At 47.0% G+C, this 22,969-nt stretch overlaps 2 protein-coding genes across 2 annotated transcripts; both read right to left on the reverse strand.

Annotated features, from left to right (window-relative positions):
• Window positions 1–600: 600 nt before the first annotated feature.
• postnb (periostin, osteoblast specific factor b) lies at window positions 601–11,277 on the reverse strand. The gene is made up of 22 exons (XM_088380559.1): window positions 11,143–11,277; window positions 10,524–10,622; window positions 8,257–8,321; window positions 7,912–8,069; window positions 7,672–7,836; window positions 7,441–7,587; window positions 6,699–6,840; window positions 5,745–5,957; window positions 5,327–5,461; window positions 4,765–4,913; window positions 4,564–4,700; window positions 4,292–4,422; window positions 4,087–4,217; window positions 3,845–3,947; window positions 3,676–3,743; window positions 3,430–3,475; window positions 3,319–3,345; window positions 2,676–2,789; window positions 2,472–2,519; window positions 2,313–2,390; window positions 2,190–2,228; window positions 601–1,079 (listed from the first exon to the last, which is right to left on the reverse strand). Exons 1-22 carry the CDS (start codon window positions 11,262–11,264, stop codon window positions 1,051–1,053), a joined length of 2,346 nt encoding a protein of 781 aa, XP_088236685.1. The 5' UTR covers window positions 11,265–11,277; the 3' UTR covers window positions 601–1,050.
• A 2,578-nt stretch (window positions 11,278–13,855) lies between these two features.
• LOC148395788 (short transient receptor potential channel 4-like) lies at window positions 13,856–18,891 on the reverse strand. The gene is made up of 10 exons (XM_088380834.1): window positions 18,506–18,891; window positions 17,919–18,437; window positions 16,127–16,463; window positions 15,910–16,049; window positions 15,344–15,657; window positions 15,067–15,262; window positions 14,799–14,993; window positions 14,679–14,720; window positions 14,520–14,609; window positions 13,856–14,458 (listed from the first exon to the last, which is right to left on the reverse strand). Exons 1-10 carry the CDS (start codon window positions 18,881–18,883, stop codon window positions 14,078–14,080), a joined length of 2,592 nt encoding a protein of 863 aa, XP_088236960.1. The 5' UTR covers window positions 18,884–18,891; the 3' UTR covers window positions 13,856–14,077.
• Between the last annotated feature and the right edge of the window lie 4,078 nt (window positions 18,892–22,969).

Raw genomic sequence — 22,969 nt, forward strand, 5'->3', positions numbered from 1 at the left:
GCATATTGGCAAAGGGGACACAGCAACATTCCTTTGAAGAGGTGTTGGTAGCCATCTCTTTTTTTTTTTTTGCTCAAGCCTCCCGAACGTGGGATTTCCTTCAGCCGCCTCAACACCGGCTTGCTGCCGGATTCCCTTTGCCGACATATGTTTAAAGCATCATGTAAGCGGTGATGGTCATTTCCCATGTTTCGCCACGATCGGGTTGCGGATCCCTTCCCAGAATAGCTAGCCTGCCACTACGATAGGGATGATGAAATGTTTGGAGATTTTTTTTCCAAAACAAAAGGCACATTTTTTAAAAAATCCCAAAGCAGCTGTTGGCGTTGTCCCTGATTCTCCCATTAATTGCACGCAAAATAAAGTCACGACATCCAAATCAAACACACGGACCTTTCAGTCCATTTGGATACACATGAAAGATTTCAAATCTCTTCTTGAGAGACGGCCGAGTTCTCCATCCGCCATCAATTATTATAACGTGGCCGCGATGGAAGAATCTCACATTATGAAACACGTACTGGGGCATGGTCAGACCTTTTAAGGAAGCGTCGTCGTCAGGTGTGCTTTTGGAAAAAGTGGCAGGTTTATATCAAAGAATGCACTTTATTGCAAAATGCTTGGGGACAAAGACAGAAAGCAGGGAAACGTTTAGATGGATGGATACATTGTTGGAAATGAAAGAGCAGATAAGAGCATTTAAGGGTCTGAAAAAAAAACATCATTCATCTCCTTATTTATCATGCCAGGATTTCGAAAATCTTCTCCTTGAGTTTCATTGCTTGGACTTGGGCAAAGACACGGGGAAAAAAGTGTAGGATTGAGCCGTGGTTTTTCTTTTATTGCTCCGTTAATGGCTCGTATGAAAGTCAAGCCGCAATGTTCGTTGGCATTTGAGAGCCTCAAAGTGGAGATGCTAGCGTGGAGATTGCTTGCCAGAACGGCTTTTGAACCGAGAGTACACTTGAAAGGACATTGAAAGTGCATCCCTGTTTTTCAACCTGCTTCGGTCGCTGCCTGAATCCCGCTCACTCTCCCCCTCGTCCGGGCTCAGTCCCGTCCTCTTCGCCGGCTGCCAGCTTGGAAGAGAACAAGCGAAAGGAGAGTGTCAATATATTTTTCCAAGGTCTTTTGAGCAGGCTGTGCAGCGACATTCCCTTTGTGGAAATATCACATTTGGCAAAGCAGGAGCTCCTGAGCCAATGTGCAGCAGCAAGCATGGCTGGCAGCAAGCATGCAGAGTTTGACATTTCGGGAAGACGGAAAAAAAACATTTTTTGATGAGACTGTTTGCCTAGCTTGAGCAGGCCCTTACAATTATTATAATGTAGTATTTTTTTTAAATAGATCATGTTTGGGAAAGCTCCACGTGATCCGTTGCAGATCCGTTACTTTAAATAGTATCTTGTGAAATCAGCTTTTCAGATCACCAAAATGGAGTCGACCCTTTTGAAATGATCATCATTAAAGATCACATGGCAATAACAACAATAGCTATTCCATTCCTGAAGTTTTCCCATGCTTCTAAGATTACCACTTAACCCAAATCCCCAACTTGATTCTGATCCAACTAGAGATGCGGGACCCCCCAAAAAAAAAAATCCAGACCTTGATCCTGTTCGTTTGGGTTACAGTTTTTGGATAGCGGGGATTAAGTGAAATGTGTGCTGCTGGATGCTTTTGTTCCCTAGCAACTGTCTGTTTACCCATTTCCAGACATTAGTCTGAGCCAGGCTGTTTGGCGGGAGCTTTGTCTTTTTCATTTCAATGCCAACAACTTGACAGTTGTAAATTTGAATGGTTCTAAAACTATCATGCGTCAGCTTCGGAAGCTCTGCTCTGCTCTCAAGTTGTAAATTTCAATGGTTATAAAACTATCTTGCATCAGCTTCGGAAGCTCTGTCAGAAGAGGCTAGCTCAGGTCACACGCAACAAAATAGTGACGACGGTTTTAATGGAGGATTGCTTTGCTAGCCATTTGCTTGCCTGCTATTATTACATGCTGAAAGCTAAAAGTTAGCTGGAACATTGGTGAAGGGCAAGGCCTTTTGGGTCGTTCCCTCCTCTGAAGTTCATGTTAGCGATTAGCATGCTTAGGGACTCTTCGTTTATTGAATGCGGAGTTAACCAGCCCGCAAGCTAATCTGTGTTAAATGCTCGGGCATTGCCCGACCGAATCTTTGCTTTACCTAAAATTCTTCGGGGAGGGTTTCTCCTTGAAACGCCTTCTATATGGAGGCAAGCAAACATCATCGGGTCAAACAGTGTTTGCCCCGTCGCTAGCATACACAAACCGCTCGCTCCCGGCTCACCTTTGATCATTTTGACGAGCTGGTCGCCGTCAAAGTTTTTATCAGTTTCAAAGGTAGAGATGTCTGCAAGGTTAGATCCTACAGGAAGAAGAAAAGATGGTCATTAGAGCAAAGTCTTACTATAATTCTAGCAGCGTCCAGTAAAATCATTTGGCTAACCGTCCACGGTGACCTGGGAGGTGCCACTGCTGACGGAATACTGAGGTCCTGAAAATGACACAATCCATCAATTTGTAGGTCAGCGTAACTCTAACAATTGTGTTGATGATCAAAAGACAGCTCAAGGTTCATTTGAGGTCGGATAGCAGGATTAGATGTTGCTCAGGAGGCCTTGGGATTCTCGCTCTGGTGTGAAAGACTTGCCTGTGACAACTCGGGTGACTTTGGTGATGGTGGGATCACTTTCAATGACCCTGGTCACCTTAGTGATGGTCGGTTCCTGTTGGATGACCCTGGTCACTTTGGTCACGTCAGGTGCTAAATAAGTCCAAATCAGAGAACAAAGTTCAGAACATGACGAAAGAAGCCGTGTACATAGTACATGTTGAGTCTCATCAATGCAAAGTCGAAGTCAAGTTGAGCCTTTAAGTTCGAGCCAACTAGTCCTAAAATTAACAATTCGATTGTGACCCGAGACGCGTCATGTGAACCCCCCCCTTTCCTACAAAGCACTTTTTGTTTGTGCTCTGTCGAGGTCAGCAACATGTGCCAAGAAAGAATCCTCGGAAGCATCTGTTTAACATCCAAGTGGCATCTGTTTTGCGCGTTATACGTAGTAACAGATATCACTGTACGTTTTTTGTCACTCGTCAGGAGCACTCCACCAAGGCCAGGGACTCCCTTTTGTGGTCAGTGGGAAAAGATTCCGGTGGCTGACGGCTGGATGAAACCATCCAAGTAAAGGTGCGTAGGTTCAAATGCCGGTATGCTCATCATTTAAGGCTGATCGTGATGAAACTCAAGCAAAGCACAAGATGACAAAGATGCTTCATGCTCTTGACTGTACCTTCAATAACTCGTGTGATGTACTTTTCTGTTGACAACAGAAGATAGAAAGCAAACGATGAGTGTGTAAACTTTCTCAGGAGATTTGAACGTCAATTCTTTGACTACTCACTCAAAAACGTGAGGGGGATTTCCTGGTATCTGAAGCCTGGGATGTACTGGGAATTCAAAAATAAATACGTTAGTGCAAAATGGACGTCATGCTCGATAGAAACGTTTTCATTTCGTGACGTGACGTTTGCTAGATGTCTATTTTGGGTAGAGCCACAAAAGGGCTCAAGAACCTGACTTTGGTCATTTCCCGGGGTCCTTCAAATATGTCCGAGGTAGCGTACAATGACTCGAGGTTCTGACTAACCTTAATTTGTATATAAGTAATGAGCCTCTTCAGCAGTGATTGAAGAGCCTGGTTTCCAACGGGGATATCTGTGGGAAGTTGCAAGAACTCTCATTAAAAAACAAAAAACAGGGAGCCGGAGGGTGCATCACACATCTTGAGAGATTTTACTTAAAGTGGAAAATTGTACCTGCAGGATACAAGAGTCGGTTGACAAAATGAACCACTCCGTTTGTGGCCATGATGTCAGAATCCGGGATTTGCACCGAGTTGACTCGCATGGTGTCGTTTGCCTGCCAAAGACACAACCCCCAAACCTCAACGCTAAGACCTGGGATGACTTCTTGCCGTAATAGCTTCCAGCCTTCTGTAAGTTGAGCTCCTTTGAAAATTGCCCCTCAAAAAAAAACTGCTCGATATGCAAATACTCACAAACATCACTTTGAGGTTGCTGCCTTGAAGGGACTTGAGAAGGTTGGTTACTCCCGTCTCCAAACCGCCGCCAATGAAGATGCCGTTATTGATGTGGTACAGAAGGATGGTTCTGAGAGCGTTGATGTCACCTAATGTTAACGAGAGACGGCCGACGATCAACGTTAGGTGTGCTCAGATAGACCGAGGCGTACGGGAGCCCTACTCTTCAGCAGTTTGAAATCTCTCTCGTTCAAACCGGCAAAGGCCTTGTCGGTCGGGGCGAATAAAGTGAAGTCTCCCGACTGCCTCAACAAGTCGCTCAAGCCGGCGTCTTCCATCAGAGACAAAAAGATCCTGGAGCACAGAGAGGAACTTGGCACCGGTAGCAACATCTTTTTCTCATAGGCATACATCCGCTATGAATGGGAGACTGCGGTTTAAAGGCATCTCCAAGGCCAAGGTTGGCTTTGGTTAGGATTACGTAGATGTACTTACTTGAAGCTACCGTTATCGCTCAGAATCTCATACATGGATTTCTCGGCCGGTTTGAGGAAGCTCCTCATGAGATGGAGCGCTCCATTGCTTCCTTCCTTGCTTCCCCTGATTAGGCAGGAGTTCTCGATGCACACGGCCTGCCAAAGAACGGAATCTCCGGGTCACGGCTCAGTTGCGCAAGACTCGATGGGGACCACTCACAGTGCGATAGATGAAAACCCTCAGGAGCTTGCCGCCGATGGTCTCCAGCGTCTGCCCATTGTACAGGTCTCCGAGGATGATCTTTTTCTTCAGAATGTGGTTTTCCAGGATGAACTTGAGCATTCTCTGATCCATGGACATCACCTCATCTGGAGAAAAAAACATGGGACCGGTTGATGGAAACATATACGTCATACAAATCTTTGTCTTTTATTTTATACGCCCATTTTATTGCGCTGGAAATGTGGTCATCCCTCACAAGTAGAAGGTCACAATACGGAGCACGGTGCTTAGGAAGGATTTACGCCACAAGGTTAAGCTCAGCAGCTGGATGGTGCGCATGAAGCTACAAGTCATGTCTGCACTACCAGTAGAATTTACAGAGTGAGGACGAGCTCAGCTTTTGGCACCGTGTGAATTCCTGGCTCCATTTCCAAAACCTATAAAGTATCCAGCCCCCATCGACTGTTGTGCACGTTTGTCAACTACAACACCTGGCTGGGCTTAGCTTGGTCCCGAGTGGAAGAACATGATATTTTCTGACGCATCGTGTGATGCTTACCGTTGAAGGCGGTGTTGAGGGGGGCCAGGAGCGTGTACTCGGCCTTGGGTCTCATGGCAGCAGAGAGACCCAGCTCGGACACCATGTCGCCAAAGGTGGACTGAGAACTTCCCACCAGTTCCATCACCTGTTTGGCTTAAATAGCAGAGACCATCCCGACACAGTTAAATGGAGTCATATCAAAGCTTCAAGCCTTGTGAGTAAGTATGCTTGCTTTTCACAAAAGAAGTCTAAGGTGAACGTTCTGCTTGGGGTTGGGTTAAGAAGACTTCTGTACAGTATTTACAAAACCACAGGACCACAAAGGGTCATGGTTAGGTTTGAGGTTCAGACAGTCTGTTGCTCTTTGCATGGGCACTAGATTCTTTCTGTGTCCTGGTGGTAAGCCATAGGTCAGTGAAGATGAGGCAGATCTAACCTGAGTCCGGCATGAGCACTTGGTCAATGACGTGGATGACGCCGTTGGTGGTGACGATGTCCTTCTTGCGCACCATCTTAATGCCATTGACGGTCAAGCTCTCGCCGTCGCAGCCGATGATGATGTTGTTGCCCTCCAGCGTCTCGTAAGAGGTTCCAGCCATGATGGCCTCGGAGCATTGCACCGAGTCCAGGAGGTGGAAATTGAGAAGAGCTGGAAAACAAAGAAAAGTCTGTGAACGTGGTCTCATTGTTTAATTGGATTGCTGGCTGCTCGGGTGGCTTTGCGTTACACTGCAAACAGAAGCTCTAGGGAACCAGAAGACCCTTGGATCCTTTGGGTCCTTGAGATTAACCACTTGGGAGTCTGCCACTCTTCTGTTTAACTTTGTGTGGGATTGTGTGATATGACATCATCAGCCAATAAAATATTTGAGGTTGACCGGCCAACTACTGCTTCCAAGAAAAGCCATTTTACGTTTACCACGGATAACTGTTGAAAGTTCAGGGTGGGTTAACGAACAACTCAACAAAATAGGATTTCCCATCTCGTAAAACGACTTAGTCAGTGTAAATGTCTGATCCGATTATAGTGTCAAATATTGACTTTCATCTGTTGACTTTCCGCTCGCGATTACATGCGCGATTTGAAAGTGGAGACTCATTGTTGTTATTATTCCCCACTCAACTTTGTTGTGCCAAAGTGTGGTCAAGTTCCAGACTTACTGCACAGAAGAATATTGCGGCTTCAGCTGTTCCCAGTTGGACCCGATTGAACCGGAGACTCAAAAAGTCAAGCAAACGCACAGCCTGAAGAATTTGAATTTGACATACGATTGCTTGGACCTTCACCCTTGCGCTACAAAGGTGCCTTGTGTTCTGCTTGCCGACTAATGCACACTTGAGAGACGTCTGGGCACCATTTATCATCGTTGAAAGCAAACATGCCGTGTACCTTGGAGGACCTGCTTGTCGCCCTGGAGCCTCTCCAGCACGTCACCTCCAAGCTTGGCAAAGGCTTGGTTGGTGGGGGCGAAGAGAGTGAAATGTCCAGGCTGACCAAGCTTGTCCAGCAATCCCGATTTCTGAGCAATATCCTGGAAGGAAGGAAGGGAGGAAGGAAGCAATTGGGGCTCACGTTTAAAAAAAGACCCAAGTTTCATTTTGATTCAAGTCATTAGAAATTGAGGCAGCGACCAAAATGAATTTCCGGGAACATCGACCTTGTCTATTATTTGTCGCAAGAGTCTCAACAGGAAGAAACTTTGGTGTGCACAAATAAACGGAAAACGGCGCCACACCTGCTGTTTGTCGATAATGCCGATAAGCAAGCGGACAAGCCGGAAAATAGCCAGAGTGCCTTTTAAAAGCTGGCTCCTAAAAGTTATTTTTGAAAAAGGCGCAAGATGCTAAACAACGTGCTGCCGTGTCAATCTAATCAGCCCAGGGACTTCAGGATCAATAGTGCCGACGCAATTTACATTTTATTATCAAGTAGACTGTATATTTTTCTCTAACAAGTCCGATTTCAAATTTGAATTTAGTCGGCATATCGACATACTCTGTTAGGGTGGTCAATAATCAGCATCTTCTTAGTTGTTGACGTTGCTGTCGTGTTTTTAGATAAATTGCGGTCCAGAAGATGTAGGTGGCGCACTTGTATTGTCTTTTATCACATTCTCGTGGCTCCAACTCACGCTCAACGAGGTCAGATCATCGTCGACCTCAATCACGTCCCTAATGGTGGTCCCGACGGCGCTGATGACGCGGTCGATCACGTGGACCACCCCGTTGGTGGCCACCTGGTTGCCGTGGATGATCCTGGCGCAGTTGACGGTCACCACCTGCGGGGCGGGGCAGGGCGGGGCGGCACGCCGATTGTAACGCCAGGTGTCACCGGGCGCTAAATGATGCTAGCGCTCGCTCACCCCGTTGGAGTAGTGATTGATGAGCAGACCCAGGTCGTTGTACATGGAGGTGATTGTCATGCCGTTGCGCAAGTCTTTGGTCAGGAGGCGCTTGTTGACCATGTGGTAATGCAGAGCGTTGTAAAGCTCGATGTTGACGTTGCTGACCAGCGCGGCCCGCATGCTCTGTCGCGGAACGACCAATACCATCAAAACGCCATACCAGCAGTGATGCAACGGGAACAAATGGTGGAACCTCACCTCATCCAAAAGCTCCCAGGCCTCATTGCTGGGCGCAAAGAAAGTGTACGAGCCGGATCCCTCGATCTCGGCCCTCAGCTTGGACATGTCGGCGTAATTTTGGGTGGAATGGGCCTTCACCATGCCCAGCGTGCCGTACACATGGTCGATCGGGGCCACTGTGGGGTGGCAAAGGAAATCAAGGAATCTTCTCACATAGCCTATAACGTCTAGCACCCGCGTGCGCCCTAAAGAACACGTGTCGGCAACATTTGGGAGCATCCCTTAACCGGCTGCTGCTCGCCAGGTTGGAAGTTACCCCCCAAATAAATCTCGTATGAATTAAAGTTGGTTCTTGCCACGCACCTGCGGGGCAACCGCGCATTCCATCCATCTTCATGTATCCCGGGCAGCACTCGTAAAGGACGGTCCTGGAAGTCAAACAACCTCAGTTAGTTACTAAATCCAAATTCAAAGGCCACTTTTATGTCATTTGAGTACTTCCAGATGTCACCGTTTCTCTGTCCTTCTGTAGCAAAAAAATGCCTGCTGCTCCAAAAGCTAATGGGAAGGCTGCCTCCTGGATTAAGCGAACATTAAAATTGCAGATTTATGTTACAGACTGCTCCATTTTAAGAGTCACAATCGCTTTTGGTTGTTGCTTGGCATTTGGTTAACCTCATTTTGGCACACATAAATGCAAAGTGCTTAATGTTGCATTTCAGAACGTTTTTTTTGCTCAGCACAAAGACCCCTTTTGGTTTCGGCAATGGAAACTATTGAAGTTAAAGCGTGAACAAGCAGAAATCGCCATTCTCTTTATTTGAAATGTATTTTTTTTAATATAGTCTCGTAGTCGTCGAATTGCCGCAGATCACCCACGACGGCGATGATAATCACAATATAATTTTTTTTTTTTAAAGAGCAGCTGTTGGATATAAACACAGCTATACTTCTCAGGTCCACAGGTATGTCATGTTTGGATCTGGCTTCCATTATTAGAAACATTTGCGGATCCATGTCTTATTTTAAACGGCCCAGGCAACATATGCAACATTAAAAAAAGAGCCGCAAGAAGGCCACACTCGTATACATACCGATATATATATATATGGGACCAACGTATACAAGGTTAGAGCTCAGTACATGTGGCAATAAAACTTCAACCACCTTATCACATCAACTTGTGACCAAATATCCACATTGGGGGGGAGTTTCCATGTGAAAGCTGCCTTATATTATATACAGTATAGGCTACACAGCAAACTGATGAATAACAACTTTTGAAATCAAAGACTTGTAAAAATTAGTAAAAAATAAATAGATGAATATTAATAAAAATTGCTCGCAATTTCTCAATTTTTTGGACATGAAGTCCATGCGCAATTTGTCTTTGCGGGCCACATAAAATGAGGTGACGGGCCGTATCCAGCCCCCGGGCCTTGAGTTTGCTACTTATGCTATAGTGAGACAGCTATCTGTTCGATCAGAGTTTTTCCTCTAACAATATGCTTTCAAAGCCTTGACGTATTAAGTGTCATGATTGATGATTTGGTTTATGTATTCATTTTTTTGACATCCTAATTGCCGGCTACTGTTTGCTTGACATTCAAATCAAAGTCGGAGCTCTAATCTTGAAATAAATATAGGACGAGTCAGCCATATTATTAATGGTGCTTATTTGTGGTTTGCGTGAGACTTTGAGGCACTGCGATGAGATCACGCAGAAGCCCACTCAAGACATAGTCAGCATATTAAAAAAAGAAAAAAAACAACAGTTGTTTCATTGCTCTCACACAGAGGGATTGTGTCTGGCCAAGCATTCGGAAACTTTTGACTTGTCAGCGTCTTCTTAACTCATTCACTGCCATTGACGGTTTTAGACGTCAAAGACTGGATTGGCAATGAATGAGTTAAGAAAAGAAACTCACAGGAAATTGCTCAAGTAGAATATATTCTCCCCGGGGCTGGCTGCATTCCAATACACTTACTGATTAGCGCCGCTTTTGAAGCCCAAATGTGAAAAAAAAATGCATGTGCAGTAGTTTTCTTAAAAGAGTAAATGTTGTTTTGTATATAGGTTATGTTTTTTTTTTTTTTTTTTCCCCAAACGCTCGGCTCCTGTCCATGTGTCAATCCAAAAGTGCTGATCCGCCAGAAAGGCCAAAAGAGCGAGAGAAGAAGTCGGCTGGAGTAAACGGCGGGCTTTTCCATTCATGGATCGTGTCAGCAATTCCGAGCCACATCCTGGAGTCTGTGGTCGGCCGGTGGGCCGGCCGGTCGGTCGGCCGCACAGACACTCCACTAGTGGCCGCTGGCCGCACTCCAAAAAGCTAATGAACGAGACTGTACATTATTGCAAAGACTACAAAGAGTTCCGCGTCCCATTTGGAAACACCTTTGGAAAGTGTCAGGGGAAAGAAAAAAAAAAAACGGCGCAAGACAAGACACGAAATATAAACGCGCACGTGTCGGAAACATATGTCGAACGAATTATGGTAAAGCGCGAATGACTCGCTGGCACGTGGACACAATTCATATGCTTGTTTGGGGTTTGCAATTATCAAAATATAATAATTTGTTGCTTGTTCTCAAATGATGAATTTGTCTTTTGTTGTCTGTCAACTACTCACGCTTTCTTCCCACAGATGGCGCCTTGGTACCAATTGCGACAAGTGCTGAAGTACTTCTTGCGGGTGCCCATCACTTGCTGCAAGGCGCACACGTTGGGCCTGAGGGGCAACGTTGACGTTGGGAGGAAGGAAACATCAAGCAGGTAAGACACACCAGCAAGACTCAAGCATGAAAACAAGTCAAATCATTCAAAAGCCAAATATGTGCGTGATCATATTGTACATGGGAATTTGTTTGTAATATTTGAACAAAGGTTGCTGAGTATCCAATTTAATATGAGTATTTATATTATTTGCATTGAATTAATGCCAGATATTCACAAAGTGAAATATTTCATCATCTTATTTCATATATTTGTATTAGCTTGCAGCTAATAAAAACCCAGAATCCATAAAGGGTTTTTTTTTTCAATAAAATGGCTAGCCTTTATTTAGAATATTCCAATTTATTATTAATAAAAAATAATAATATATTACACTATAATAATATTAATATAATTAATATAATTATAATTTAGATGAACTTGTTTTTGTAAAATTTTCACAAAAACAGCAGTTGCAATAAGGCACTGACATTGGACTAAATGAGGCAATAAAAGCAAATGGGCCCAAGTCTTACCCCTGGTTCCTGGCCCGGATGCGGCTGTGCGCCACGATCTTGTCGTAGGCCGACGAGTGCGCCTCGTCCAGCAAAGATGAGAGCACAAAGAGTGCAAAGGTGGCGGCCACGACGAGCTTCATCCTTGACTTGCTGCTTTGCACGGCCAAAGTGATGAGAGCTCCTCTCAGAGCGCGCCTTTATATACGTCCGGCCCGGCCCGGCCCGCGCCTCCCGCTCCAGGAGGATGACAACATCACGCACAAGTACGACGAGGAAACTCACGTGCTTAACCCCCCCCCGGCTCCCCCTTTTTTTCAACATTTTCCCAAAGTACTCATCATAACACATACTGCAACACTCCACTTTGTTTACATTTTTCTAAATGGGACCATTTCAATGTTGTTTTTAAAATCAGAATTTATTTTGGCCTCCTTTTAATGACCAAATAGAGTTAGGGGATACTTTATTAGGCACCCCGCACAGTCGTTTCCATGGAGCAACCAAAATATTATTAGTTTCTAGTATCACCATTTTTCTGTCAACTTAAGCCATTGCAACTTGCACATGCAGAACTTGATCGAACAAGCATATCATTGTCTGCAGCGTTGCATGAAATTGTGTGAACACATCTCGTGTGTGTTAGTGCCACCTAGTGGTGGGAAGTACTTCTTGTTTAGCACTTGCAATAAGGTCATTCCAGGTCAGCGTTTCCCAAATTTCTTAGGCCAAGGCACATCTCTGACAATGCGCTTCCTGAATTCCAGGCTCATTTACTTGAACACAACGCTGTTGTTTGTAGCTTTGAATGGCATCTGCCATTCCTTATTCTGCCCAGCGGTGGCATAGATGGACAAATCAAATCACTGGACAAGAATATGTGAGATTGCGAAGTCTGTTTCACTCTGTGATCAAGGACACACACGGAAAACACGTGAGACACATCTGGGATATTCCAGGCAAGTCTCCGTGCAAGCCCCACATCCGATGGGCCTGGCTTCCCACCCTTCATATGGCCGCCATTACTGACTGTATGTTGGAAAACTGCAAATATTTTTCAAAGTGAAAATGATGTCACAATTACAGTCCATATTTGAAGATCAAACGTTTCTTAACTCTATAACAATCAAACGAGATGATAGCATAAAATGCGTCAAGATGGGGCCAAAGCCTGGCTTGATAGGAAAGTAGTACATTGTTGTCAAAGTGAGACATTTTGACTGTCGGCAACGAGTTAACCTTAGCCTGGGTTGTTGGCGGAAATTCCTCGTAGTCTCAGTTGTATTCACAAATAGGTTCAACTTTCAAGGCCTTTTATGAACTCCTTATACAGTGTTGATATTTCATGTCAATGGAAACAAGTGGAGGACATTAAGTGGATAAGCCAGACGTTTGAAGACGCGGTGAGTTTCCTCGCATGCACGCAACAACGGCACACATGAGATCAATGCGGCCGTAATTGGATGCAGCGCGCCGTCGACACTCTTTGTCACTTGCACGTCGACAATCAAAACACAAGCGCGCCTGTCACACCATCGTTTTCACATCGGTGACAGCGATAAAAGCCATAACCAGCGCAGAAGCTTTTAGTGCCCCCCCCAAAATCTCTTGAGCATCACGTCAGCGTTTGGGAGCTTGTTTTTCTTCGAAAACTTTCAAAAGTGCAATCAACAGACACATCATTAAGTCTGCTGCCATTCTCAACGCTCGCAAATAACGCCTTGACATGCGCGAAGAAATTCCTGAGCTCGTTTTATTTAGCAGCCAGCAGTTTGACATCATGTCACTAGTATTGTTATTTTTCCATTGGGCTAGAAGGAATTTGGAATTGACAACTTGAAAATATCAGTCTGGTGGGTGTGGCTTATGCACAGCTTCCAGTGAAGGGAACCAGTTGCACAATTTTCCATGAATTATTGAGTACTGACTCGTAAACATGCATACAAATGATCCTTTTTTATTTTGTGAGCAGTCAAGCAGCCACTTGATTGGCTCAATGATTCTCAACCGCTGTGCCAGGAAATGCAAGAGGCGGAAAATGATCCAATTTGACAGGCAGAACAAAGCCATTGTCCTCCACTAGAGGGCAGACGTTCTGTTGCCACAGTCCCAGCTTAATGTTGAAAGTTTGATAGGGAATTGTTGGGGCCGTTGTGGTCGAGTTGCTTTTTTGGGATGTTCAAATTCTGGTCGTACGCGTTGCGCTGGACATGTTGAGAATTTCCTGTAAGCTTAGCATCTGCTTTTGTATACAGACAGACTGTGTGGAGAAGAAATCATCTGTTGACTCTTTTTCCTCACTGTAAACAGGATGAGTGAGAATTTAAAGCAAAGAAGATAAACTTACGAGCATTTCCCATAAATAGAAGCTTTGACACGGTGTCTCTTCTGCTTTTTATATTCTAATTTGCTGATTCATCAAGTGAAACTCTTTTTTTTTTGGAGCGTCCATCAGAAATAATGATAAAAGCCAACATGTAAATTTGGGCAGCACAAACTTTCCAGGAGTTGCATTTCCTCGTATCCCATCGTTGCGAAGAAGTTACAAAGATGTGTCAGAATAATTTAGTCGCGTGGCATGCGGCACCATATAATTAGAACAAAATTGAAACCACTTCATTTATGAAAGTAACGAATAATTTACTGCGTCCCCTCAACATGAGGTCCGCAGTCGACGCTTTGTATGATTTCTTACTTTTTAAAAAACAGAGACAGTTTGAGGAGGAGAAATAAACTTAGTTGACACATTTAATACTTTCTTGTTTCTTCACTTTCCACATGTCAGCACTATTTCATGTAGCGCACGAGCTAGCAAGCTAACGAGAACACGGCCGGGGTAGCGTCATTCATTCATTCCGTACGTTATCGCAAAGCGGGGGATCAAACCAAATCTCTTCTCGTATTTGTGGCCGCGAGTGAGCATTGTTGCGGTCATCAATGTCCATCAGGTTGCAGCTCAGGAAAGGTCTTTCTCTTGTGGGTCCTTCTCCAACTCCCGTGCCACTTGCACTATCACCCTGGGACTTTTCAGCTGCTGCTTTTCGGCACTGTCGGCACACTTTGAGCCCATCTCGGAGCGGTTCTGAGAGGCCCGCCTGGCGTGCGTCTGCTCGGGGCTGACGGCGATGGCGCCGTCGCCCGGGCCGGGCCCGCGGCCGCTCAGCTCAAACACCTCCAGCCTCTGCTGCGACTCTTCCGTGAAGTACTTGGGGGAATACTTGAAGGAGTTTCCCGGGTAAGCGAAAGGGGAGCTGGCCAATATGGAGCCTCTTTGCCATTTGCCGCGCATCATTCCCAGCACCTCGTAGCGAAAGCTGGAGATGTCCTGCTTGAGCTCCTGAAGGACAAACGGCGTCACGAGCGAATGACAACTCTTGGACTCGGCGGGTTTACGCTACCTTGAAGTTTTCTTCGGTCAAGCCTTTCTCCGTCTTGGCATCTCGGATCATTGCCGCGACGTACCTCTTGATGAGATTTCTCAAAACCTCCTAAAAGGTCACGCGGATGCCGAAGTGATATATCGATCGTCGCCGATTGTTTCGGATCGGGCGCCTTACCTGATACTCGTGGTTTAGTCGCACATTGTCTGCCGCTCGCCTCTGCAATCGCTCAAGTAAATTCACCGTTAGTCTGTCAGCGTAGGAAGCGATCCAGGAAGATTTGATAAAAGAACTTACCCCTAAACTTTCAAAAGTTTCAAGTCTTTTTATGCTGGGCACGTGAAACAGATGGGCTCGTATCCACCCCGTCAGATAATAAAACGACTTGGGACTGGGTATGATGTTGAACGGCGACGGCAACGTTCCTCCCTCTTCAAAGTAGCTCATCCATAATTTAGTTCTTGCAAATTTCCACTCGATATCCGCGTGATCCTTCGGGAGAAAATACGGCTTGTTTGTCAGAGGCCGACGCCAGACAAACGGGAGCGCTTAGGTTGGTCCTCACCGCAATGTGCTGGTACGAGTTGTTCATCATGGCGATGAGCATGTTCAGCAGCACCACCAGGGAGATGATGTTGTACGTGCCGAACATGGTGGTTCCGACGAACTCGGTGAATTCGTGGGGCGGTTTCACTCGTGTCACGTAGAGGGAAATGAGGCCAAACACGGACCAGAATAACGACTGCAGCGTCTCGAATAACCTGAAAAAAACAACAAGCGGAAGGAACGGACATCAGGTCTGCCGCGCCAGGCGATACCGCTATTGGTCAATCGGGTCGTACGTGGAGAAGGCGTTGTTCTGCTGCATGCAGCGGATTCCCTTGCAGTTGTCGCCCACGTCGGTTCCGTAGTAGTAGTAGAGCTGGTTGAGGCCGTTGGCGAAGGCCAGCAGCACCAGACAGTAGATGAAGAGGAACTTGAGGATGTCGAGGAGCATGCGGCCCAGCGAGATCTGCAGCGGGCCCAGGTGGGAGTTGGCGGTGAAAAGGCAGATGAGGCGCAGGGAACTGAAGATGTTGGCGATGGCGAAGAGCGCCTCGGCAATCAGAGTCGGGTGCCACATTTCCCAGCTGCATCGGGGTTTGTGCCCGCTGTACTGCAAAATAAATACGCCGTCAGTGAACAGACGGCTTTGCCCGCTGTGATCTTGGGTTCATCTAGCTTAAGTCTACTCTTTTGTCACCTCTTTAGTGACTTCAGGTGTGCCCCAGGGCTCTATCCCAGGGCCCCTGCTTTTCCTCCTCCACCTCCTCCTAATGTCATCTTTTTCTTCCATTGCTTCATGCTCTACCTCTCCTGCAAACTTTTTAACTCCAGCCTTGACTTGAAGTTTACACTTGTACAGTACCTTTGCATAGGCAACAATCTTGAGGGAAATGGTTGCAAGGTACAACGCGTTCATGATGAAGTCCATGATGTTCCACCAGTCATCCATGTAGTCTTGGAAACCGCTATCCCACATCTGCTTGATCTCCGTCCAGATGAAACCTTCAAGACACAAGCAAGTGGTGGCATTACGACCACCGGGGAGCCCAATCGCCGGGAAAAAACGAGAAATTCTTTACCGATGACCCAGGGTAGGATCATCCATTCCACCACCGTGGGTGCCGGGCCCTGAATGTCCCGCTGCGGGGCTTCGATGTGCTGCGACGCCAAGAAGAGCAGGAACAGGAAGGTCAAATAGGAAGCGGCGTGACAGATGAACTTGATGAAGGGCCTGCGGATGAACAGGCCGTAGCGGCTCTTCGGCGAGACCAAGTAAAAGATGGACAAGACTGGGAAGAGCACCCCGATGAGCATACACGTGACCAGTTTGACCGCCCAGTGCCGTCTTCTCCACCCCGGGATCTGATCGTACCAACGCGACGCCAGCAGCTGCTGACAGTTGGGCTGGGCCACAAACTATCAACGAGACAAAGGTCGCAATCAATCAACTGCCCACCAAATAATCGAAAGCAATCCACAACGGTCCTACTTATTTACCAAACTCCCGTTTGTCTGCTTTTTATCGTTCATTGTTTTTTCATCATCCCTTCTTTCCTAACAAGTTGTCCAATCTGGTTTTCATCGTCTGCTGTCAAAACATCTGCAAGGCATCTTTTTTTTTTTTTTTTTCTGGTGCCGGGAGTTCATTTCAGCTTAACCTCGTTACAGCCAAATGGATTCTCTCCATGGCGGGCTGGCTGATGAGGTCATCTTTCCACGCAGAATCCTTTTGAATCTTCCCATCTTGCCTCGGGAGTGGCCAAATTGCATTTTTGTGGCACAATGGACAACGTCCGGCATCTCAGCCTTGCGCTATTATTTGGATCAACACCCAAACTCTGGCAGCAGGAAGAGATGGATGGATGGATGGATGGATGGATGGATGGATGGATGGATGGATGGATGGATGGATGGATGGATGGATGGATGGATGGATGGATGGATGGATGGATGGATGTTGTGGACAACTGCTAAGTGCTTGAAAATGTTCTGCAGCGTGTCTGTAACCACCTTGGAGCCATCCAATCAGACAAACCACAATAGGAACATGTAAAAGGTTTGCGGTCGTGTGCTGAGCGTCAATCTCATGCAAGCTTGCAAATGAGGAAGGTCAGAACATATCTCGTATCACGAGTTGAACCATTCAATCGTACATGCCGATCTCCACGACCTTTGGCCTTTCCATCCGTTTCGGCTTTCTGAAGCTGACATCCATTTTTGTGCCAATAATATTTCCCGCAATGTCTGATTCTTTCAACTTTCAAAGAAATCCGCACAACTTTGTCATTCTCAGTCTCTAATCCAATTGTCGTGGGACGGAGGAGGCAACGGTAATGCATTACATTAAGAGGCAGCCTCGCAATTACGGGCTGTCCAAAGCTCCCTCAGGACACCTCCGAGCATTTGGAGCCATTTGTGGCTCATCTCCACGCGCGTCTTGTCACGAGGCCAGCGCCTTTACAATTTAGAGCTAACGACAGCTTGATGTCTCATTTGCTTCTTTTCGGGAGCGCTAAAAATGTTTTACAGCCAATCATTCCACTTGATAAAGCGTCTTTAGGACCAGAAGCGCCTGTCCGAATGAGGATGTACGTAATTTGGGATGTCGGCAGTATAATGAATGTTCACTTCACAGCTCAGGTTGGCGGGAACGATAACGTTTCATGTCAACAATCTTATCACGATGGACTTTCTTTCGGTGTTTGTGGGATTCCCGGCTAATCAAAATAGCTTCCCTTGTGGTTAGTTTTGAATTCATTTTTCTTTCAGACAGGTCTTTAGGACCAAAAAGTGTATTTGCCAATAGTTAGGGGTTCTTTTGAAATTCTTCACACAATGGAGAGGAGAGCGCGGCTTGTTCTTGCGGCTTACCTCCTTCTGACAGTACTTGATGGCCAACTTGACCCGGGCCAGATCGTTGGTGTTCTCATCCAGCAGCGGGTTGATGTCGTCGCGGTAGTTGAGGATGATTTCCAGCTCCTTGGAGCTCCTGGTCTGGTCCAGGAGGTCCTTGGCGAATTGTTTGCAGGTCCGCGACAGCGCCTCGTACTCGGCCTTGAACTCGTTCTCCACCCTGCTGAGCTCCTTCAGCTCCCAGCTGAGCTGGAAGGCGGTGAGGAAGGGGTCCTCGCTGGACAAGGCGATGAGCGAGGGGCTGGCCAGCGCCTTGTAGATGTTGAGGCGGCAGTGCGAGTGGCGCAGGCCGTCCACGTCCGAGCTGGACACGCACTCCAGGCAGTCGCACAGCACGGCGTGCGGCTGCGGGATGGACACGCCTCGCTGCACCAGCAGCTTGATGATCTCGTAGTTGTTGGTGTGCGCCGCCAGGATGATGGGAGTGATGTCCGGGGTGAAGCCCCAAAACTGCTTGTCCTGCAGGATTGGCGGGAGCTTCGGGGGAAAAGACAGCGTTGAAGATTGAAGGAGGACGATTCGAGCGGCCACTGGTGTTCTTGTACCTGTTTCTCGCCGCTGGGCTTCTTGTGGTTGAGCAGCAGTTCCACGGCGCCCACCACCTGCTTGCGGATGGCGTGCAGCAGGGCGTCGCCCACTTGCACGTTGTAGCTGAGCAGCAGGTCCACGATCTCCAGGTTCTCGTTCTCGATGGCGATGAGCAGCGCCGTGCGCCCCAGCGAGTCCACGCAGTCGATATTGATGCGGAAGTAGATCTCGGCCTCCTCCAGGGCCTCCTTCACCGTGGCGTAGTCGCCCTTGCCCACCGCCCCCAGGTAGGCCCGCTCCAGGGCCGAGAGCTCCGGCTCGGCCCGCACGATGCGCAGGGGGATGCGATCGCTGTAGGAGGGGCTGCCCGTCTTCTTGTAGTACAGCCGGGACATGGTTCCCTTCCCTTCCCTTCCCCGCCTTGCCTTGCCTTGCCTTGCCTCACCACGCCTCTTATTTGCTTTGATCTCAATGGCGAGAGTCCGTCTTAAACAGTGCTCGCATGCAATAATAAGAAGTATTTTTTTTTATATATGCTGCAGACAGACATATAGTAGGTAGAACCCTAACCCTTAACCATTTTTGAAATCTTTCTATGCTGAACTAGAATTGGAACTTGTTATGGGATCATTGAACTCATTTTGTAATATCTGACCAAAAAATGGAATGACGTCACAGTGCATACCCTCTTCTTTTTTTTTTTTACCCCCCCATCAAATGCAAATCGTCTTTACCTTTCCGGCGGTGCAAAGTAGCCACTCGGTGGACGAGAAGAAAATGTCAAGGAGGCGCAAAAATGACGAGCTTGTAATGGTGAGTCAGAAGTGGTCCAGCACGCAAGGCAGGACAGGACGCGCTAACTCAATGACATGTCAAGCAGTCAGCCACTCCCTCCCTCCCTTCCTCCCTCCCTCCCTCCCTCTCCATGCTCTCAAGTCTTTCCTCTTTTTCTCCCCCTCCGACAGCTTCTTAATTTCAAACTCAAGCATGAGTGGTGACCATTGCCGTCGTCGGGTATTATCACTCGCAAGAAGACGTTCACGTGACACCTTGGTGTTTTCTTTTTAGTGACTGAAAGGTCTTTATCCCCACACAGTTTTCATAATGTTTATTAAAAATAAGCCTCATGAAAGTCTTAAGCAGCATCTCATTTTTGTTGGCCACACAAATGTTGTCACCTTCTTGATGGCTTACTGTGCCCCACATCTGCTCACTTGTCTTCTAGCTCTTTAGTTCAGCATCCGTCCACTAGAGGGAAGACGACAACCCTTCTTGTTAGCTACTCAAGCGTGTCCATGACTTATGATAGCTGCTCCACTCGGGAGCTGGAGATTTTTTTTTTGCCCAACAGGGATGGAGGGAAGAAAAAAAAACATCCTCCAGGGTATCATCCTTTCTTTTTGGGTGTCTGATGAAGTGGACAAAAATCTAGGCCAGCAAAATGGTTCATGGCGAGCCAGTCTTGCGATTCACTTCTTGGCATGTTGTTTACTGCTTTCAACTTTTTCTCGCTTAGAAGTTTTATGTTTGTCATAAATAAGGTTCAGCGCCGCAAGCACCTCGAGAAGCTACTCAAGACGTTTGCGGCAACATCATTGAATATTAATTGCATCGTTTACCGAGGAAGACTTTTCCTCTTCCCTATTCAGTGAGTCAGATCAACCGCACTTTGTATTTCAAGCCAATCGTCGGGCCGGATCGGATTTGTTTTCCGAGGCGGTTGACCTCGCCGCGCGGGTTTCGACCTCGCCGCTCCAGAAGAACCCTGATGATGCAACGGTCCGAAATTCAAACATCATTAGGCGAAGGTGAACTCATTAGTGCCGCTGGATTGACACGTTGACGCAAGCTGAACACAGTTGTGCATCACGTAAGACCTGGGTGTCAAACTTGAGGCGCGGGAGCCAGATACGGCCCGCCACATCCTTTTATGTGGCCCGCCAAGTCAAATCAAATTCACGTCAGTACTAAAATTGCCTTCACTTTCAAAAAATAGAGCTATTGCTAGCATTTTTATTTACCATTTATCTTTTCAACGTATTTGAATGTTTTCTACTTGATTTGAAAACTAGTTATGCGCTCATGAGATGTGTCCGCCTCCCGGCAACAAAAGCGAAATAGGTTGAGCCGTCCCAAAAAAAGCCTGAGCCAGGAGGGTCTTTGTTGTTTACACAACTCGTAGCGTCTGCTCGGGTAAAAATACATTTGACTCGGGTTCCTCCCCCCTCCCCTCGGAGGCGATGCGTTCGAGGTTGTGTTTGTTGCGGGTATTTGTGGGCTCAGCAACGGCATCACCTGACAAGATTGAGCAAGCGTTTGTCAGTTGGCTCGCCGGTTCCCATTAAAGCTGTCAGTCCAGCGTGTGCGTGCGTGCGTGTGTGTTTGCTGTGTGGTTTTTTTTTTTTTGTGTGTGAGGGGCTAGCAGGGGCAGGGGGTTATAAATCAAACTCAAGGCCCCATAAGTGAAGTCCACATCTATCAGGAAGCATCAATTACAACAGTTAACAGATGACAGATGAATCCGAGGGGCAGATTAAGTCCATTACGGCGCGGCGGGGAAAAATATTTGAAATATTCCCCCCGACCAACCCACCTACCCCTCCCTGACCCTTTTTTGGGCCACAACAGGCCCTCAGCTAGAAGCTTGTTAGTTGATTTTGAGTGGTGTTGTTTTTTTACAAATGACACGAAGAAGGTAAAACGCCATTTTAATCATCCCACGCAGTGTCGACAATTGCCGTCGACTCCCAGCAGGCAACTTAGTCATCAAGTCGGGGGGGGGGGTCTTTTTGTCAAGTGCCCGGCACCTTAAGAACTCATCAGCGGCAAGAAGCCCCGCAAGCTGGTTGGCAGCGTGATGATTAAATAACGTGAACTTTGAACTGCGGGTGAGCGCCGCTCTGAAGGCGGGGGACTTTGAGATTTTCATATGCGACATGTTGAGTCGGAAGCACGGAGGAATGAATGCCTTGTGCAAGGCCCCTTTTATTTGATAGCTACAAGAACAATATCAGCATCAAAACATCTTAGCTGTCAAGGTGAAGACAAGAAAGCGTCGATTAACGTCGATTAACCGATTATTCAAAAATAAAAATGTAATGGCTCACAACCCATGTAAAAAAAAAAATAATAATAATTTAACTATGTAACTATGCTTTAAGAAACAACGACAATGTCACCTACTTCTATTTTCCAGGTCGCCATTTATTAAGCAAACACAGTAAATAAACCTCATTTGACTTGTTTGCAGACGCCGTGTGATTGCACCTGCCATCCGCCGCCGCCGCCGTCGTGGCAGCGATGCGTGCGTGCACGCCCGCGGGGATTGCGGCGCAGCGGCAAGGTAAAGAATATCATTAAATCTGACTGGCTCGCGCTGGCTGTTTAGTAGGGCGGCATCCCGAGAGTAATGAAAATTGCCCAAGATGGATTTGGCTAGCGGCCGACAATTCGCGGATTCCGCAATTTGCCTCGGTGGGGCTCGAGACAGCGGTGCCACTGTTTTGCGCTCCAAGCAAGCGGCGGAAAAGAATTGCACCTGACAGAAAGTTGATGAACTGAAATTGCCTCCGCCGTGACGTCGGGCGGCGCCGTCCAGGGGAATGACCACTCGCATTGCTAGCAAAAAAAAATAGTCAGCAAGGTCTGCTTCTCTCTTCGGTCAATAACATGGTGTTTTAGTTATTTTTAAGATTTCGAGGTTTGGCAATTTGCAGCAAGGCGGTCGGCAGGGTTCATTTGTCCGTCAGTGGACGTCGGGACGTCCATCCGAGTGCCTCGTTATCTGGTGGCGCCTCCTGCCACATACCTCAACGCGCTTGTAATAACAACGGCGCCGCTGACGGACGAGTCCGGCCAACCGGCCTCGACATTCGCCGTGGAGCCAGACGGGGAAAAATGACAGACTGCTGTCTATCAATTATGCATGTGCGACAAAAAGCGTTTGCTCCTTGGTGGTAGCTGCACAGTTTGGATTCATTTTGCTCTTTCTTTGTCATTCTGGAGTATCAACCATCTCGATTGTGGTCGCTGCTGTCATCTTCAACAAACCCTTTCTTGTCTCTATCTGCAGCAGCAGCAGCCCGCTTCATTTCATTTCAATTCATTGTGCCTTCCGTAGAAAGCTGTTGAGTGTCGGGAATTTCATTTTTATTTATTTTTTACCTTGTCACTCTAGATGCTCAAGTTTTTTGCGATCCATTGAGTCGAGCTTGCCTTTTGCTAGCGCCGGTGAGAATGAAGACATCCGCCATTTTTTTGGGGGGGGGTACTATAATGCTGTGCTGTTGTGCGGCCAAGGTAGCATCTTATCGGATTTTCAGTAAAAGCCCTCTTAGATGTTTTGTTGCTGTCTTTGTCAACTTTGGCTCAACGCGAGCGCTGTGCGAGTGCGATATTTAAGCCCCCGCGCTTGGGCATCTTAGCCCGAGCCAATAAATCACAGCGACGCCTCTCTCCGGCACCTTCCTGACATCTCTGAC

The sequence above is a fragment of the Syngnathus floridae genome, chromosome 7, assembly GCF_059516105.1.
Source record: "Syngnathus floridae isolate MCC-2025c chromosome 7, RoL_Sflo_1.0, whole genome shotgun sequence".
NCBI lineage: Eukaryota > Metazoa > Chordata > Actinopteri > Syngnathiformes > Syngnathidae > Syngnathus > Syngnathus floridae.

Coding starts and splice junctions, on each gene's coding strand:
- postnb (XM_088380559.1), bottom strand. CDS start 11,264: ATGAAGCTCGTCGTGGCCGCCACCTTTGCACTCTTTGTGCTCTCATCT. Junction 4,701..4,764: donor GGGTTTTCATCTATCGCACT/GTGAGTGGTCCC, acceptor GTTCTTTGGCAG/GCCGTGTGCATCGAGAACTC. Junction 2,790..3,318: donor CATCACACGAGTTATTGAAG/GTACAGTCAAGA, acceptor GGACTTATTTAG/CACCTGACGTGACCAAAGTG.
- LOC148395788 (XM_088380834.1), bottom strand. CDS start 18,883: ATGTCCCGGCTGTACTACAAGAAGACGGGCAGCCCCTCCTACAGCGAT. Junction 16,464..17,918: donor TCAAGTACTGTCAGAAGGAG/GTAAGCCGCAAG, acceptor TCTCGTTGATAG/TTTGTGGCCCAGCCCAACTG. Junction 14,610..14,678: donor GACTAAACCACGAGTATCAG/GTAAGGCGCCCG, acceptor GTGACCTTTTAG/GAGGTTTTGAGAAATCTCAT.